The sequence below is a fragment of the Moschus berezovskii genome, chromosome 1 (assembly GCF_049115385.1).
Source record: "Moschus berezovskii isolate FMDL1 chromosome 1, NW_MosBer_1.0, whole genome shotgun sequence".
Taxonomy (NCBI): domain Eukaryota; kingdom Metazoa; phylum Chordata; class Mammalia; order Artiodactyla; family Moschidae; genus Moschus; species Moschus berezovskii.
The window spans coordinates 95701755-95718827 of NC_142460.1; the positions used below are offsets into that span (position 1 = coordinate 95701755).

Sequence of the window (17073 nt, forward strand, 5' to 3'; positions counted from 1 at the left end):
TATCAGGGCCTTTTCCAATGAGTCAAATCTTCCCATGAGGTGGCCAAAGCATTGTAGTTTCAGCTTCAACATCAGTCCTTCCAATGAACACTCAGGACTGATCTCCTTTAGGATGGACTGGTTGGATCTCCTTGCAGTCCAAGGGACTCTCAAGAGTCTTCTCCAGCACCACAATTCAAAAGCATCAATTCTTCGGCGCTCAGCTCAGTCCAACTCTCACATCCAAACATGACTACTGGAAAAACGATAGCCTTGACTAGACGGACCTTTGTTGGCAAAGTAATGTCTCTGATTTTTAATATGCTATCTAGGTTGGTCATAACTTTCCTTCCAAGGAGTAAGTGTCATTTAATTTCATGGCTGCAATCACCATCTTCAGTGATTTTGGAGCCCAGAAAAATAGTCTGACCCTGTTTCCACTGTTTCCCCATCTATTTCCCATGAAGTGATGGGACTGGATGCCATGATCTTAGTTTTCTGGATGTTGAGCTTTAAGCCAACTTTTTCACTCTCCTCTTTCACTTTCATCAAGAGGCTTTTTAGTTCCTCTTCACTTTCTGCCATAAGGGTGGTGTCATCTGCATATCTGAGGTTATTGATATTTCTCCCAGCAATCTTGATTCCAGCTTGTGCTTCTTCCAGCCCAGCATTTCTCATGATGTACTCTGAATATAAGTTAAATAATCAGGGGGACAATATACAGTCTTGACATACTCCTTTACCTATTTGGAACCAGTCTTTTGTTCCATGTCCAGTTCTGTCTCTTCGTGACCTGCGTATAGGTTTCTCAAGAGGCAGGTCAGGTGGTCTGGTATTCCCATCTCTTTCAGAATTTTCCACAGTTTACTGTGATCCACACAGTCAAAGGCTTTGGTCTAGTCAGTAAAGCAGAAATAGATGTTTATCTGGAACTGTCTTGCTTTTTCAAGCCTTTTCTAAAGCCAGCTTGAACATCGGGAAGTTCATGGTTCACGTATTGCTGAAGCCTGGCTTGGAGAATTTTGAGCATGACTTTACTAGCATGTGAGATGAGTGCAACTGTGTGGTAGTTTGAGCATTCTTTGGCATTGCCTTTCTTTGGGATTGGAATGAAGACTGACCTTTTCCAATCCTCTGGCCACTGCTGAGTTTTCCAAATTTGTTGGCATATTGAGTGCAGCCCTTTCACAGCATCGTCTTTCAGGATTCGAAATAGCACCACTGGAATTCCATCACTTCCACTAGCTTTGTTCATAGTGATGCTTTCTAAGACCCACTTGACTTCACATTCTGGGATGTCTAGCTCTAGGTGAGTGATTATCTAGGTCATGAAGATCTTTTTTGTACACTTCTTCTGTGTATTCTTGCCACCTCTTCTTAATATCTTCTGCTTATGTTAGGTCCATACCATTTCTGTCCTTTATTGAGCCCATATTTGCATGAAATGTTCCCTTGGTATCTCTAATTTTCTTGACGAGATCTCTAGTCTTTCCCATTCTGTTGTTTTCCTCTATTTCTTTTCATTGATCACTGAGGAAGGCTTTCTTATCTCTCCTTGCTATTCTTTGGAACTCTGCATTCAGATGCATATATCTTTCCTTTTCTCCTTGGCTTTTCGCTTCTCTTCTTTTTACAGCTATTTGTAAGGCCTCCTCACACAGCCATTTCCCCTTTTTGCATTTCTTTTCCATGGGGATGGTCTTGGTCCCTGTCTCCTGTACAATGTCACGAACCTCCATCCATAGTTCATCAGGCACTCTATCAGATCTAGTCCCTTAAATCTATTTCTCACTTCCACTGTATAATCACAAGGAATTTGATTTAGGCCATACCTGAATGGTCAAGTTGTTTTCCCTACTTTCTTCAATTGAAGTCTGAATTTGGCAATAAGGTTCATGATCTGAGCCACAGTCAGCTCCTGGTCTTGTTTTTGCTAATTGTATACAGCTTCTCCATCTTTGGCTGCAAAGAATATAATCAATCTGATTTCGGTGTCGACCATCTGGTGATGTCCATGTGTAGAGTCTTCTCTTGTGTTGTTGGAAGAGGGTGTTTGCTATGACCAGTGCATTCTCTTGGCAAAACTCTATTAGCCTTTGCCCTGCTTCATTCCATGCTCCAAGGCCAAATTTGCCTGTTACTCCAGGTGTTTCTTGAATTCCTACTTTTGCATTGCAGTCTCCTATAGTGAAAAGGACATCTTTTTTGGGTGTTAGTTCTAAAAGGTCTTGTAGGTCTTCATAGAACCGTTCAACTTCAGCTTCTTCAGCATTACTGGTTGGGCCATAGGCTTGGATTACCGTGATATTGAATGGTTTGCCTTGGAAATAAACAGAGATCATCAGAAACCAGGAAGCCACTTAAAATTTCTCTATTGCTAGGATCTACCAGTATAAAAATCTCCCCAAGTTTTGTAGCTGCTAACTTTCTTATTTCTCAAAACCAGTGCTTCTTTCCTATACCTACTGTCAGCTGCCATAGTTCAGACCTTGTCCTCTTCAACTGGACCCTTGTGATGGTTTCCCAACAGTATGACTCTGCAATCTCATCAGTCTTCCAATTCATTCCATGTATTGAAGATAGAATACACTGTCTTATACGTAAATGTGATGATACTCTCCTGAATTGAACAACGAAATACCTCCCTATTTCTCTCCTGCCACCAGTGCCTATAGAAAGACATTTAAACACTCAAGTGTGTGCATGAAGGGCTCTCCATGCTTTGGATCCTACATAGCTCTCATGACCTCTTACTCCCCAGACCCTGCATTCTAGACTGCACAACTTGCTATTCCCTAAATGGTTGTTTCCAATCTATTTCAGCATCCCTGTCTGATTTTATAAGACTTGGAGTATTTCTAACATGACATTATACTTAATTTTTTTTATTCCTGTCTCTCTCTCTGGACTACAAACTTCTTAAACACAAGAACTATATTTCTCCTTATATTGTCTATACCAAAGGTTGTTCCTGCTATGTGACAAGCTAACAAAAAATGCCTGGCATGTGATGGGTTGGTGAATGCATGATTTAAATGAATGAAGGTCTCCCACCTCACAAACTGAGATGCTTGTTTTCTGTAGGAGAAAGTATTCCAGTCACTAAAACTCCATTACCTAAGATGGATGGCTCAGTGCCCTGGAAAACACAGAGTGAAGGGGAGCAAAAGCGGCACGTCCTCTTCTGTGGAACAGAGGTTATCCAGGCCAAGGGGGCCTGCTCCAGCACCGTGAAAGCAGTGGTACTGCAGACAGGTTAGTTAACATCTCCTGCATTTTATTATTTTCATGAAATATTTTCACTCTCTTTATCTAGTGCTTTAAATGAATTAGGTAAGGAGCAGTCTTTAGATGACAAACCCCATATATGTAAATAAAGATATTTAAAATGTGAATTTAACTATGGCATATACCTTTTAGTAAGAACAATAACACTGGTGACAATAAGTATTATTCACATGCTTTGTAATTTATAAACTATTTCCTGCTGCTGCTAAATCGCTTCAGTCATGTTCGACTCTGTGCAACCCCATAGACGGCAGCCCACCAGGCTCCCCCGTCCCTGGGATTCTCCAGGCAAGAACACTGGAGTGGGTTGCCATTTCCTTCTCCAATGCATGAAAGTGAAAAGTGAAAGTGAAGTCACTCAGTCGTGTCTGACTCTTCACAACACCATGGACTGCAGCCCACCAGGCTCCTCCATCCATGGGATTGTCCAGGCAAGAGTACTGGAGTGGGTTGCCATTGCCTTCTCCGAAACTATTTCCACATATCAAATTAGTGGAACAAAGATGCCTGTGCTCACTTTGTACATGAATAGTCTGGAGCCCGCACAATTCAGGAAAAGTTCTTCTTAAAAAAAAAAAAAAATCAAACAGCCAGTCACTGACAGAACAGGACCTAGAGCTTAGGTTTTCAAACCCAAAGAACAAATCCCAAGTTTTTTCCAAGTAGGACTAGAAATTGAAAACTTGATGAAAAAAGTATTAGAAGTTGAATCCATCTGTATTTACTGGACCATTTAAATTCAAGTGTTCTGCGTGTGTGTGTGCACACATACACACGTGTATGTGTGCACACTTACAAACCCTTTCCTTAAAGTGAAGCTATATTTGGAAAAGCTGTACTCTGCCCCCATAGGGTGCTTTACTATCTAGGGGATGCACTGAAATTAGAAATATAAGGAAGGAAAGCCAGAGAGGCTCTGAAAGAACTAGGATATATTCATTCTAGCATTTAGGTATTTTGCCAATCATCCTTTAATTGTGTTTGGGCTTAAGTACTGTTTAAGTTTCTCTAGGGGAAACAAAGGCCCTGTTGAAGATTAGAAGAGCACTAGCAGAAGGATTTGTCATCCTGAGAGTGTGAGGTGTGTGTTTACTGCTTCAGGGTTCAACACTGCAAAGGGAGACCTCGTGAGATCCATTCTCTACCCCAAGCCAATGAATTTTAAGCTCTACAGGGACGCCATCAGTTTCCTCCTGTGCCTCGTAGGGACAGCCACCATTGGGATGATCTATACTTTGTGCGTCTATGTGCTCAGTGGGGTAAGCTGCTTTTGTTCTTTTACTACAGTGCACGTACACTCATTTATATAGTGTCTCTTATTCTCTTGTTGACTTTAATCTAAGGGGTGATTTTCAAACTTGGGAAAACTAAGCCAAATGCTGAAACCAGCCTGTGTATCCTTAGATCCCCAATATAAGCAGTTGATCACCAAGCTCCGTAATAGCCATCAGATCCAGTGGGATAAAACACTGTGTTTATGGAGATAGTAATGTTGTAGGAAAGGGGACCGCCTTCCAGGGCCCGAACCTGGGCTCTTGTCTAACACTTGGAAATGAATTGTCCGAGGAGACACATGTGCTGACAAAGCAAGAGATTTTATTGGGAAAGTTCCCCCTGGGTGGAAAGCAGTAGGGTAAGGGAACCCAGGAGAATAGCTCTGCCACATGGCTCGGGTTTTATGGTGATGGGATTAGTTTCCGGGTTGTCCTTAGCTAATCATTCTGACTCAGAGTCCTTCCTGGTGGTGCACGCCTTGTTCAGCCAAGATGGACGCCAGAGAGGAGGATTCTGGGAGGTGGTCAGACAGGTGGTGTCTCCTTTTAACCTTTCCTGAACTCTTCCGGTTGGTGGAGGCTTAATAGTTCTGTTTTCCTTACCAGGACCACCTGTAGTAAAACAACTCATGCAAATGGTTACTATGGTGCCTGGCCAGGGTGGAAGGTTTCAATCAGTGTGTTTCCCCTAACAGTAACATGCCTCTACTCTTGGATTTTGCCTTACTCTATTTTTTCATCTTCAATTTGAGAATATGTTTATTCCAATAATGTAGTATTTTATAGCTGTTAAATGAGGAATTTTAAATAAAAACCAATGTTGATAAGGTCGTGGCAAACTGGTACATTGTTCTCTGCTGGTAGCAGTATGAATTGTTAAAGACTTTTTCATTACACTTGGACAAAATATAGAGAGAGCCAACAAATGTGCTCATTCTCTTTAAACCACATTTGGCCAGCTCATATAATGTCTAGAAATCTGTACCAAAATAGAAAATAAAGAGGAGGGAAAGAGTCACATGCATTGAAGTGTTCACAACTGATTTATCTGTAATAGCTAACTTTGTCCTCCCAGGAAAATCCCGGGGAGGTAGTGAAGAAAGCCCTTGACGTCATCACAATTGCAGTTCCTCCTGCCCTGCCTGCTGCTCTGACCACAGGTATTATGTATGCCCAGAGGAGGCTGAAGAAAAGAGGCATCTTCTGCATTAGCCCCCAGAGGATCAACGTATGTGGACAATTAAACCTGGTCTGCTTTGACAAGGTATGCATGTTTCATCATACCCTCAGCGCCGTTTTTATCATCATTGTCATCATGCACAGGTGCTTTACATTCTTGTGAGGCAAGAAACCTTGGATGTGGATACTGGGTACCTGATTTCATTTTATCTCTGATTGGATATGTCATCTAGGACAGATACATCTCTTGATCTCAGATTTTAGGGTTTAGAGAAGGGAGAGTAGGTGAATCTTTTAGGGTTCTTTCAGCTCTAATATTCTATGAATCACAATGAATTAAAATAGCATTCTGTCCCTCTATAGCCAAAACTGTCATACAAAATTTAAACCTTTTACTATGGTTACTACTGTATCCCTAAGGCTAGGATTATTGCCTGGCGTATAGTCAGTGTTCAATAAATATTCATTGACTTAATGAATGAATAAAAAAGAAAACATTTATTTAGCTGTCTCTTACTATGAGACTGGGTTAAAATAAATCCCCAGGAAATCTTTCTTTTCTATAGTTTTCCATCTGCAGTAAATTGCTTAAAATAATCCTTGATCCCATACCAGTTACTCCCAACCAGCCTCTTATTCTGCCTTCTCCTGAATATACTCTTTTCATCTATATACACATGCTGGTATGAAGGTGGGAGCTATAAGAGGGTAAGATGGAAATGAAGGGCTGTTTTGTACCCGTGTCTTAATTTATAAAGGTGACTAAGTGGCTGCTGGCAGAAAATGCCATTAAAAAAATGCATTTAATGTTACAGTTCCCTGACAGAAGAGGTGTGTCCTACCAGGCAGGGCCAGAGATGGAATGCCAGATTTTGATCAGGAAGGAAAGGAGGATTGAGGGGAATGCTCAGGTTATGGTCTTTATAAAGGAGTTTCTGCAGGAAAGACAAGACAGGGCAGGGTACATAGATGACAACTAGCTATTTGGAATGATTTTGATGGGTTTTGGTCTATAGGATTGATCTCTAGTTGTCTAGTAGCTGGCCCTAGGGTGATGTTTCCAGGGGAGAGTGGCCAGATAGAGAAGGTATGACTCCTGACTGGTTAGTTTGCATATCAAAGGCATGTTCTTGGCTGAGACCCTGGCTATCTCTAAGAACTGGCTAACTCCAAAGAGACAGTCTCTCCATCAGAAGGGTTTCCTAAATTAAAATTTTAGTGGTAAGCGTACTGAAATAGAAGTATAATGTTGGCAAAACTTATCTAATGTTATTTATAATGTAATGTAAACCACTGTCTTGGCAATTAAATTGAAAAAGAGAAAGTCCTTTTGCATGTCAAATGTCATAATATATACAAAACAATTCTTAAAGATAAACAATTCGCAGACATTATAGTCATGTGAATGTGGGCATGGAGTCAGGAGAGAACAGAGTGACTTTGATCAGAGAAGAACCTTAGTGATGGGAAAGCGTATTGTAGACCTGGAATATATGGCTAAGAAATTTTTATATACATTGTAGGTAGTGGGGAGCCATTCATTGAAAGTGTTTTCTCCTTTTTTATTGTTTCCTTCCATTTACTTATTTTTTGTTGTGGCAAAAGATTTATAACATAAAATTTACCATGCTAACCATTTTTAAGGGGCTTTAAGTGCTTTCGGGTTGCTATGCAGCCATCATCATTATCCATCTCCAGAACTTACTCTATCTTCCCCAACTGAAACTCTGTACCCATTAAACAGTACTGGGAAGGTCTGGGATAGCAGAGACTTAATGGGATTAGAGCTGTATTTTATAATTACTGGCATATCAGAGAGATTTACCAGGAACAGAAGGTTAATATGGTTCGTGCCACCATGTCAAGGTTATTTTGTGATCAAGCTAGCATCACACAGAAAGATGTTCTGTTTCTGGAATCATATTATCCTTGAGCTTGGAAAGGGAAACAAGAGTGGGAAAGATAATTGTGATATGAATTTGAATAAAAAGTAATAATTGTGAGCAATTTTCATTATTCTCAATTCTTACTCTATGCAGACATTGCATTCAACACTATATTATCTCATTTAATCTTTGCAACAATCCTATATGATTATGACCACATTACAGATAAGGACTCTGATGTTTAGGGGACTAAATAATTGGCCCAGCTCACACAGCTGGTGTTTTAAGCCAGTCCAAACTCTTCATCACTTTACTGCACTATAAGAAATACTAACAAGCACCTTTTTAACAAATAGATGTCAAAATAGCAAACTGTTTCTTTAGAACAGTGAAAAATTATACTTCTATATTTCTGATGACATACTTTTAACTTCTGCTATAAGTGCTGGGACTCACCCATTTTTTTAAAAAGTTATTGAAGTATATTTGATTTACAATGCTGTGTTTAATTTCTGCTGTACAGCAAAGTGACTGAGTTATACAAATATATTCTTTTTCATATTCTTTTCCATTATGGTTTATCAGAGGGTACTGAATATAGTTCCCTGTGCTATACCGTAGGACCTTCTGCTTATCCATCCTATATATACTAGTTTGTATCTGCTAATCCTAAGCTGCCAATCCATCCCCCCTCCCCTCCCGTCCCCCGTAGCAACCACAAGTCTGTTCTCTATGTAGTGGACACACACAGTTTAGCTCCTAGAGCAGGCTTACCGACTCTCCCATCCATTCAGTCTTTCATTAAATTCTCAAATCAGGTCTCTCAAATATGTAGGCAGTAACTGTTTTCTTCCCTTTATCTCTGAGAACACTAAAGTTCAAAGAGATTAAGTGCCAGTTTGTCCCACAATTGGTATGAGTTCATCAAAGCTTCCACCCAGGACTCCAGATACCCATTTGATTGTGTTCTTCCTCGAAGTGCTGATCTTGACCATGGGTTTGTGACATACATTTTCCTGTTAAAGCATAACTTATTGGTGTCACTATGGGCTGCTGAATCTTCAGAGTAAAGTGAGCTCTTGTTTCTGTTTAGACAGGCACCTTAACAAGGGATGGCTTGGATCTCTGGGGAGTCGTGCCCTGTGATGGGAACGGGTAAGTACTCGGGATCAAATGCATTATCCTTTCCTTTTTCCCAGTTTTTTCCTGAACACTAATAAAGAAGAGATTCTGGCACTGGCTTTGGTGAGCAGTGATTGCTAGAGTGATTGCCAAACTTCATTTCTTTTCTTCACTGTTTCCAAACTCACTAAAATGTGCATCCTCCTCCACCCCATCCCAGCCCAGGATACTTACGGAAACCATGAAATGAGGGGCAAGTTTTGACACTGCATTCTTCTTGCTAATGTGTGATTGGCTGTCAGCATATTAGTCATGGGCCAGTGTACGTCGTTTGGGCAATACCTGGACACTGTCCTTCAAGGAGTTAATGTTCATAGCACAAACTGAAGCCTTTCCATGTGCTAGGAGGAACATGGCCCTGACTTGTAGACACCGAATTTCAGTACGAGGAATATCTGTGGAACCACAGCTAGTGTACTTCATTTTCCTTTATATTCTAGTTCTGGCTTCTGGAAACTCCTCTTTTTCTGGGCAGAAAGGATTCCATTTAGACAATTTTCAACGCAAGGTAGTAAAGATTTATTGCCTGTCCCTCTCCTGGAGCCCTCTCGTTTGAGTTTGTTTCACAGCCTCCTTTTTCTTCCCACTCCAACTTCCAGTCTGATGTGAACATGAACATTTGACAAATTCAGGTTTTTAGTTTGCTTTCTTGTTTTTAAATGGAGGTATAGTTGATTTCTTGGCTCAGATGGTAAAGAATCTGTCTGCAATGCAGGAGAGCCGGCTTCGATCCCTGGGTCAGGAAAATCCCTTGGAGAAGGAAATGGCAACCCACTCCAGTATTCTTGCCTGGGAAATCCCAAGGAGAGAGAAGCCTGGGGGACTATAGTCCATGGGGTCACAAAGAGTCAGATATGACTTAGCAACTCAACAGCAACAATAGATTCAAGGTTTTGTTTTTTTAATGAGAATATTTCCCTCTCATACTTGCAATGTACATACATTTTATACATTCTTCTGCATTATGAGAATGCACGTGACTTATCCATAACATATTTTAGTTATATATATTTAATAAATTTTCATATTAATATACTATTAAGATACAAGCCCATTTCCTGGGTTAAAAAGTTGATTCTGGTGCTTTTAGCCATTTTAGTCTATAGAAGAAGGCTATTGTAAGTAGTAAAGTTTCCAGTTTTATTTTTTCTTTCAAAGATACATTTGGATATATAGCTGATCTTGTTTGTTAGTATTTTTCTGTTTTAGCTTCTATTAAAAGTGTATGCATTTATCCAAATATGTGAGGATTTAGAGAGCCCTTGGACTGCAAGGAGATCCAACCAATCCATTCTAAAGGAGATCAATCCTGGGTGTTCATTGGAAGGACTGATGCTAAAGCTGAAACTCCAATACTTTGGCCACCTCATGCGATGAGTTGACTTACTGGAAAAGAGTCTGATGCTAGGAAGGATTGGGGGTGGGAGGAGACGGGGACGACAGAGAATGAGATGGCTGGATGGCATCACCGACTCGATGGACATGAGTTTGAGTGAACTCTGGGAGTTGGTGATGGACAGGGAGGCCTGGTGTGCTGTGATTCATGGGGTTGCAAAGAGTCGGACACGACTGAGCGACTGAACTGAACTGAACTGAAGAGAGCACTTTTTCTTATTTATTAAATTTGTCCCTAGTGACATATAGCTCTATAGCTGGCATATACAGGAGACGCACAATAAATGTTAGTTTATCTAAAATGAACTCAGTATATTCTGTCTTTTGAATGTTCTTCTGCTTATTGAATTAACATCATCTTATCCACAAAACTTTTAAAACTTTCTGTTTCTAAAAGTGACTTGTCAAATTTAATAAAACTAATTGATAGAATATTTAGATTATTGATGGATTAATTCAGCCTTTCACTCTCTTTCCCAGTCCCTTCCTTTCTCCAAACGCTCAAAGTTGGCTCCAAGTGACTAAAAGAGCAATTAATTTTTACAAAAATGACAGATTTAATTAGTAGAATAAGAGAAAACAGATTGAATTCTAAGTAAGAAGTCAGCACTTGATTTAAAGCTGCTGCTGCTGCTAAGTCGCTTCAGTGTGTCCGACTCTGTGTGACCCCATAGACGGCAGCCCACCAGGCTCCCCCGTCCCTGGGATTCTCCAGGCAAGAACACTGGAGTGGGTTGCCATTTCCTTCTCCAATGCATGAAAGTGAAAAGTGAAAGTGAAGTCACTCAGTCATATCCGACTCTTTGCGACTCCATGGACTGCAGCCTTCCAGATTCCTCTGTCCATGGGATTTTCCAGGCAAGAGTACTGAAGTGGGTTGCCATTGCCTTCTCTGGATTTAAAACTATAAAATATATTATTGTAAAATGTAAGGTAATTTCTAATAATTCTTATCTTTTCCAAAGAGGGCATTCCCAATGTGCCAGGTACTTCAAAACCATTGGAAATCTACCTGATTACCTGATCTTGATAAATCATAAACATTCAAATAAAAATTCAAGGACAGGGATGACAGAGAATTCTACTTATTTGTTGTACCAGTCAGAGTCTGGCCCAGTCCTCAGAAATATAGAACTATGTATTCAGAATTACATATGGAAGACAGTTTTTGTGCCGTGTTAAAAATAAGATTCTTTTTTCCTGATCTATTTGCTGCACAGTGTGAGCTTGAGAGCCTGTTTTAATCCCTGATGGTGATTGCTTCCTTTTAGTTGTTTACTAAAATACCAGGGACACATTGTAACTGCTGAGGTACTTGAACTTTCAGGATATAATAATAGATACCACCATCAACAAGGTCAGTATTCAGTCAAGAGGTTTTTGAGCTCTTAGGAAGCTTGAATGAGGAAGCCAGGGAGGAAAATGGCTTAGGTTATGAGTTAATATTCTGCCGTACCAGCTTTCAGGAACAAAAGGCTAGAGCAACCAAGGGAAACGTAGTGTCCGTATCATGAGAAATAATAGTCTGATCCTGAAGACCAAATTTTAAGGCAAACTATGACAAAAAGTGAAAAATACAAACTCTTCCAAGAAAGAGTAAATAGGAAGTTCAGAGTTCTGGAAACTGTATATTGGAGGCACAGCTAGAGGTTCCTGTGTAACCCCAGAGGAAGGGAGTAATACAGTGCGTACAACCAAGCTGGCCCACAAATCTGAAAGAAGTGGCCACACGGAGTAGGATGGGCAAGTAGATTCTGACTGGTTCCAAGAAACAGATTTGGCCTCAATCTGGGAAGCACCTTCTGCTACTCAGGGTTCTCCAAGTAGGATAGACTGCTTTGTAAACCGCTTACTGTGCAACACGTGTAAGAAGGACCTGAGCAATAAGAGGATATACTTTCATAGGCCCAAGGCCAAATTTGGTAACTTCAATTCTGAATTAGTGAAAGAACCCTGCATATGACATTTGAGTTGTGTCTCGGTAAATTTTTAAATGAGGCCACTTCTGTAGGAAGTGATGGAAATGATGCCTGCGATATAGACCCTAGATGCCGGGGTAGAAGAGGAAAATGCAGTGTCCTTGTCTAAATGTTTAAAAATTTTTTCATTTATTTAACATTATGGTCTTTCAAATCTCCAGTAACCAACTCATTCATTTATTTATTCTTAAATTTGTCAACTGTCTGCCATGGACCAAACATCAGATATGTTGAAAAGAGATATGGAAGAAACAACCCTGCCCTGAAGGATAGATTGAAGGCAACATATACACAAGAAGCCGTAGTATGAGCTAGCCTGTTCTGTCTCACAGCATAGGAAATAGTGGGTCCAGAAGTTGAGGTGGGAGTAGATGCAGTTAGAACTAAGGGGGATACTTCTAGCTCTTTCTATACCTCTGGATTTAAATCAGTGCCAGAGAGGGGTGTAGGGAAAAGAGGGAAGAAAGAGCTTGAAAGAACCTCAGGATCTTTCTCATACTCACTGAACTCATATAAGGATGATGGCTGAATGAAACGCTGTTCATTTGAGGGGATTAGAAAGTGAGGATGTAATGCAACAAAGCATATTAACTTATGTTTTTTAAAAAATAGGTACCTCCAGAAGCTTCACTTTGGCCTGGAGGAATAGGATTAAAGTTCTTTCCCTTTTCTCCATCAGTTTCCAGGAAGTCCACAGCTTTACCTCAGGCAGGACTTTGCCGTGGGGCCCACTGTATGCGGCCATGACCAGCTGCCACTCTCTGATCCTTCTCGATGGGACCATCCAGGGAGACCCACTGGACCTCAAAATGTTTGAGGCCACCACCTGGGTAAGCCTCTGCTTTTCAGAGATTCTAAGAAGCTTCTTCAAGGCCAGGCCAACCCAGGTTTTATTAAAGCTCTTCAATACTTATAGCATTCCATTCCATTCCGTTCCATCGCTCAGTCATGTCCGACTCTTTGTGACCCCGTGGACTGTAGCCTACCAGGCTTCTCTGTCCATGGGATTCTCCAGGCAAGAATACTGGAGTGGGTTACCGTTTCCTTCTCCAGAGAGGTCTCCAATACGGATTACATGTGGCAGTGAGGGGCAGGCTCATCTAAACCGTTTTCTGCTCTGTACAGTGTATTTCTGTATTGGGGTTATTGTGAGGATTAAATGGAATGATGCATGTTAGAAATCCCTGGTACTGTGCCTGGAATCTGTTACCAGCTCAATAGTCTCAGTATAATTATTATATAATTATGTTCTAACTCTTTTCAACTACAATATGAGCCATGTCTGATTTCAAAGTTTTCTAGAACAAGGGGATTAGGAAGCATCACTTCCTCAGCACTTAGGGCAATTCATTGTTACCAGGAGTTTTATTTCTATTACTTTAGTATAATTCTGTCTCTAAGACTAGGCACTTAAAAGAACACCATGAGAACTTTTACTGAGACTCTGAAGTGGATTTCAGAGCAAATGGTCTTGTTCAGGACCAGGTATCTGACTCTCCCAGTTCTCATCTTGGCTCTACTCTGACTCCTTGACCTCGTGAGGTCATTTAGCCTGTTGGGGCTTTCCATGACTTTAAAATGAGGGAATTGAACTAGACCAGCAGTGTTCACATGAAAGAAAACAAAAAAGCTGGAATCTTTTCTTAAAAGGAAACTTTATTCAAAAGCACCCTGCCCAAAACAAATCATTGGAGTTACTCTGGTTGAGACAGAAGATGTAAAGGCACAGCTTAAGGAACATGTGTCCCCACCTACTTAGCCACAGCCCACTCCACTCTCCGTAACCTGATTCAGTTCCAGGTCTGTGTAATAACATGTATAAAATCCTCACTGAAAGACACAGTCTTTAAGGTCCCTTCTAGCATTAATGGGGCTTCCCTGTGGCTCAGTCGTAAAGAAGCTGCCTCCAATGCAGGAGACACGGGTTCAATCCATGGGTCCAGAGATCCCCTGGAGAAGGAAATGGCAACCCATTCCAGTGTTCTTGCCTGGGAGAGCCCATGGACAGAGAAGCCTGTTGGGCTACAGTCCATGGGATCAGAAAGAGTCCAATATGACTTAGCAACTAAACCACCACCACCTCCCAGTGTTAACAGGCATGCGTCTGTACTAGTCTGATGTAGCTTTCCCCATCCTTCCTGGGTTACCGTTTCTGTATCTTTAAGTAGGAATTATAATTTCCTCTCTGAGATTTTCTTTTTTTCTGCCACTCCAAGAGATGATTATAAAGCATTATGGCATCTTTGGTTAAAAGGTTCCTTTGCCTATTATTTAGGATCATTATTATAGCAATTACTGTTTACCAAAAGTTAACCATGTACATCACAGTCCCTGCCCTCCTGTACCCTGAGGACCGTCCATCCAAATTAGACAGAGAGGAAAGAGCAGGGGCAACAGTGAACCAGGAGAAGAAAGACAATAAAGTACTGGCTATTCATGCTCAGTGTTTCCAGGTTAAGCCCTCTGAAATGAAGAAAGCCTTTATGACACAAATTCTAGCAGAGAAAGCAGAAGAAATTGTATGAATAATTCAGAAGTGTCTGGTCTTCAGGTTCCATAGTATTTCTGTTGCATTATTTGTGTGTGTGTGGCAAATTAAAGTCTGGTTCACCTCCGTGTAGCTGAGAGAGGAGAATACTTTGAGACGGCCTGAGGCTTTTCCCAAGGGGAGGGTTTGAGCATAGTATTAGTGGATGAACGGGAAAGAAATCTCTACAATGAAATATCCTGTATGAAATAGGAAATGGTGGTTTCCGGGGACGATTTCCACCTCAAGGGAGTGCCAGGATGTGCCATGGTTGTTAAGCCCTGTGGAACATCCAGTCAGGTAAGCCTTGCCTACTCTCTACCCCACAACACCCAACCTAGAAGGAAAGTCCTGTGAGACCCACAGTTTTGAAAGTTCAGAAATCAAAGAAATGTGTCTTCTTTGATTTCTACGTGTGAAAATTGGTGAGACCTTGTTTCCCTTATTTGCTAAACTGAGGACTGGGGGAGGAGTAACTAATTCCCCATAGCTAGAAACTATGTGATATGTCTATCTCCATTCCTCATCCCTCAACCAGGTCCCGGTGGAAGGAATTGCAATCCTGCATCAGTTCCCATTCTCATCAGTGCTGCAGAGGATGACAGTTGTTGTCCAAGAGATGGGAGGTGACCAGCTGGTATTCATGAAAGGTGCACCAGAGACGGTGGCCAGCTTTTGCCAACCTGAGACAGGTAAGTGATCAGACTTACATTACAACAGGAAAATCTGTATTCCCAACCCACATATGTCCCTTCAGCACTAGACTGGCGAATCCAATTGTCTACTGGCCATCACCAATCTGATGAGTCATTGGTATTCCAAACTCAGTACCAAAATCAAGCTTATCTTTCTCACTCTCTGTATTTTCTAACTTAGTGAATGAAAGTATTACTCCCCCACCCCAGTTTAGGATTCTTCCTAGATTCCTGTCTCTCCCTTGGCACTTCTATTTTGTCAATTGCTAATCCATGTCTCTGTCACTCCATCAGCTCAGGCCCTCATCATCCTTCTACTGGATCACTTCAATAGTTGGTGAATCGGCTTCCTCTTCCCCAGTGTGCCCTCCTCTGAGTCATCCTTTTCACTGTGCGCAGATCAGTTTTTCTGTCATGTAGCATAATTATACTGTTATTTCCTACTTGCATTCTTTGGTTGCTTCTCATAGGCTCCAGGATAATCTCAAACTCCTTTAGAATCATATCTAAAGCCTTCATGATCTGACTTCTATCACACTTTCCAGATTTTCTTTACTACTCCTGTCTTCACATCCTGTGCTTCCCCTGAGCCGAACTGTCAAGGTTTACTGCCTCAGGCCCCATGCCTGATGCTCTCTCAGCCAAATGCCCTTTTACTTCTCCTTCCAGTCTGGTAGATGATACACTAATGCTCCCAAAGCATGCTGCCCAATTGCCTGGATCATAGCAAGTGTCTCATTCTATTGTACTCTCAGTCTCCTGGCTGTTACCTTACTAGACAAAGACCCTCAGAGCAGGGATTACAGTTCAATCTCTGCATAAACAATGCCTGGCCCATAATAGACTCTCAATCAATTTTTGTTGGTTAAACTGGAGAAAAAAGAATTATAAACTTTCCTCATTCTTCTTTTTTTTTTCTCTTTTGAGTACTTCATTTTCACTTCTGCTTAACTGGGTCCCAAGAAGTCAACCATGACAAAGTAGTGATATTTCAAGTTCCCACTGACTTGTTTGCATACCTTTTGTAAAGGTGTGTTTTCTTGGGCAAGTGTTGGTTCTGTTTGAAAGGAATTTCTCCGCCAGTGCCAACTGAGTTCATATTGCACACTAATCTTGTGTTATTTTCTGAACAGTACCAACTAGTTTTGTTAGTGAACTTCAGATTTACACGACACAGGGCTTCCGGGTCATAGGACTGGCCTACAAAAAGCTGGAAATGGATCACCACATCTCTGCCTTGATGAGGTAAGAGGGGTGGAGGGGAGAATTTTGGAAAAGCAGAATGGTTTCATGGGAAGATATACCAGACTGGGCAGTGGACTCAGCAACACAGCTTACTGAATTTGTATGTATAAAATGTCCTTGAACTTAGTAAATGGGGACATAGTCATTACTGCCCTGCCTAAATCACAAAGGTTATGTGAACTTGACTGGAAGAATTGACCAGAAATAGCTGTAAAAATTGTAAAATATGGTTCGACAGCTTTGTGAAACCAAATATATGAATATAACCCATGTTTCAGAGAGTTTGAGATTGTGGTCCTGCTCTCATTTTGAACCAAATATAAGTTTGATTTTAAATTATTTTTTGTTTTTCATTACTTAGCTATTTGGGGTTTTTATTATTTTTATTTTGTGTCAAAGTTGCTGAATTTGTCAAAAGTTAGAAAACATAACACTTTCCTGAAA

At 40.9% G+C, this 17073-nt stretch overlaps 1 protein-coding gene across 3 annotated transcripts in view; it reads left to right on the plus strand.

Annotated features, from left to right (window-relative positions):
- Nucleotides 1–17073, plus strand: part of ATP13A4 (ATPase 13A4) — a 136854-nt gene that overhangs the window by 73967 nt on the left and 45814 nt on the right. For all 3 annotated transcript variants that reach the window (XM_055407733.2, XM_055407726.2, XM_055407718.2), the window contains exons 10-17: nt 3064–3234; nt 4369–4526; nt 5617–5805; nt 8700–8761; nt 12842–12992; nt 14903–14989; nt 15228–15381; nt 16518–16629. In XM_055407733.2, coding sequence (XP_055263708.2) covers nt 3064–3234; nt 4369–4526; nt 5617–5805; nt 8700–8761; nt 12842–12992; nt 14903–14989; nt 15228–15381; nt 16518–16629 — 1084 coding nt within the window. The remainder of the gene's footprint in view (nt 1–3063; nt 3235–4368; nt 4527–5616; nt 5806–8699; nt 8762–12841; nt 12993–14902; nt 14990–15227; nt 15382–16517; nt 16630–17073) is intronic.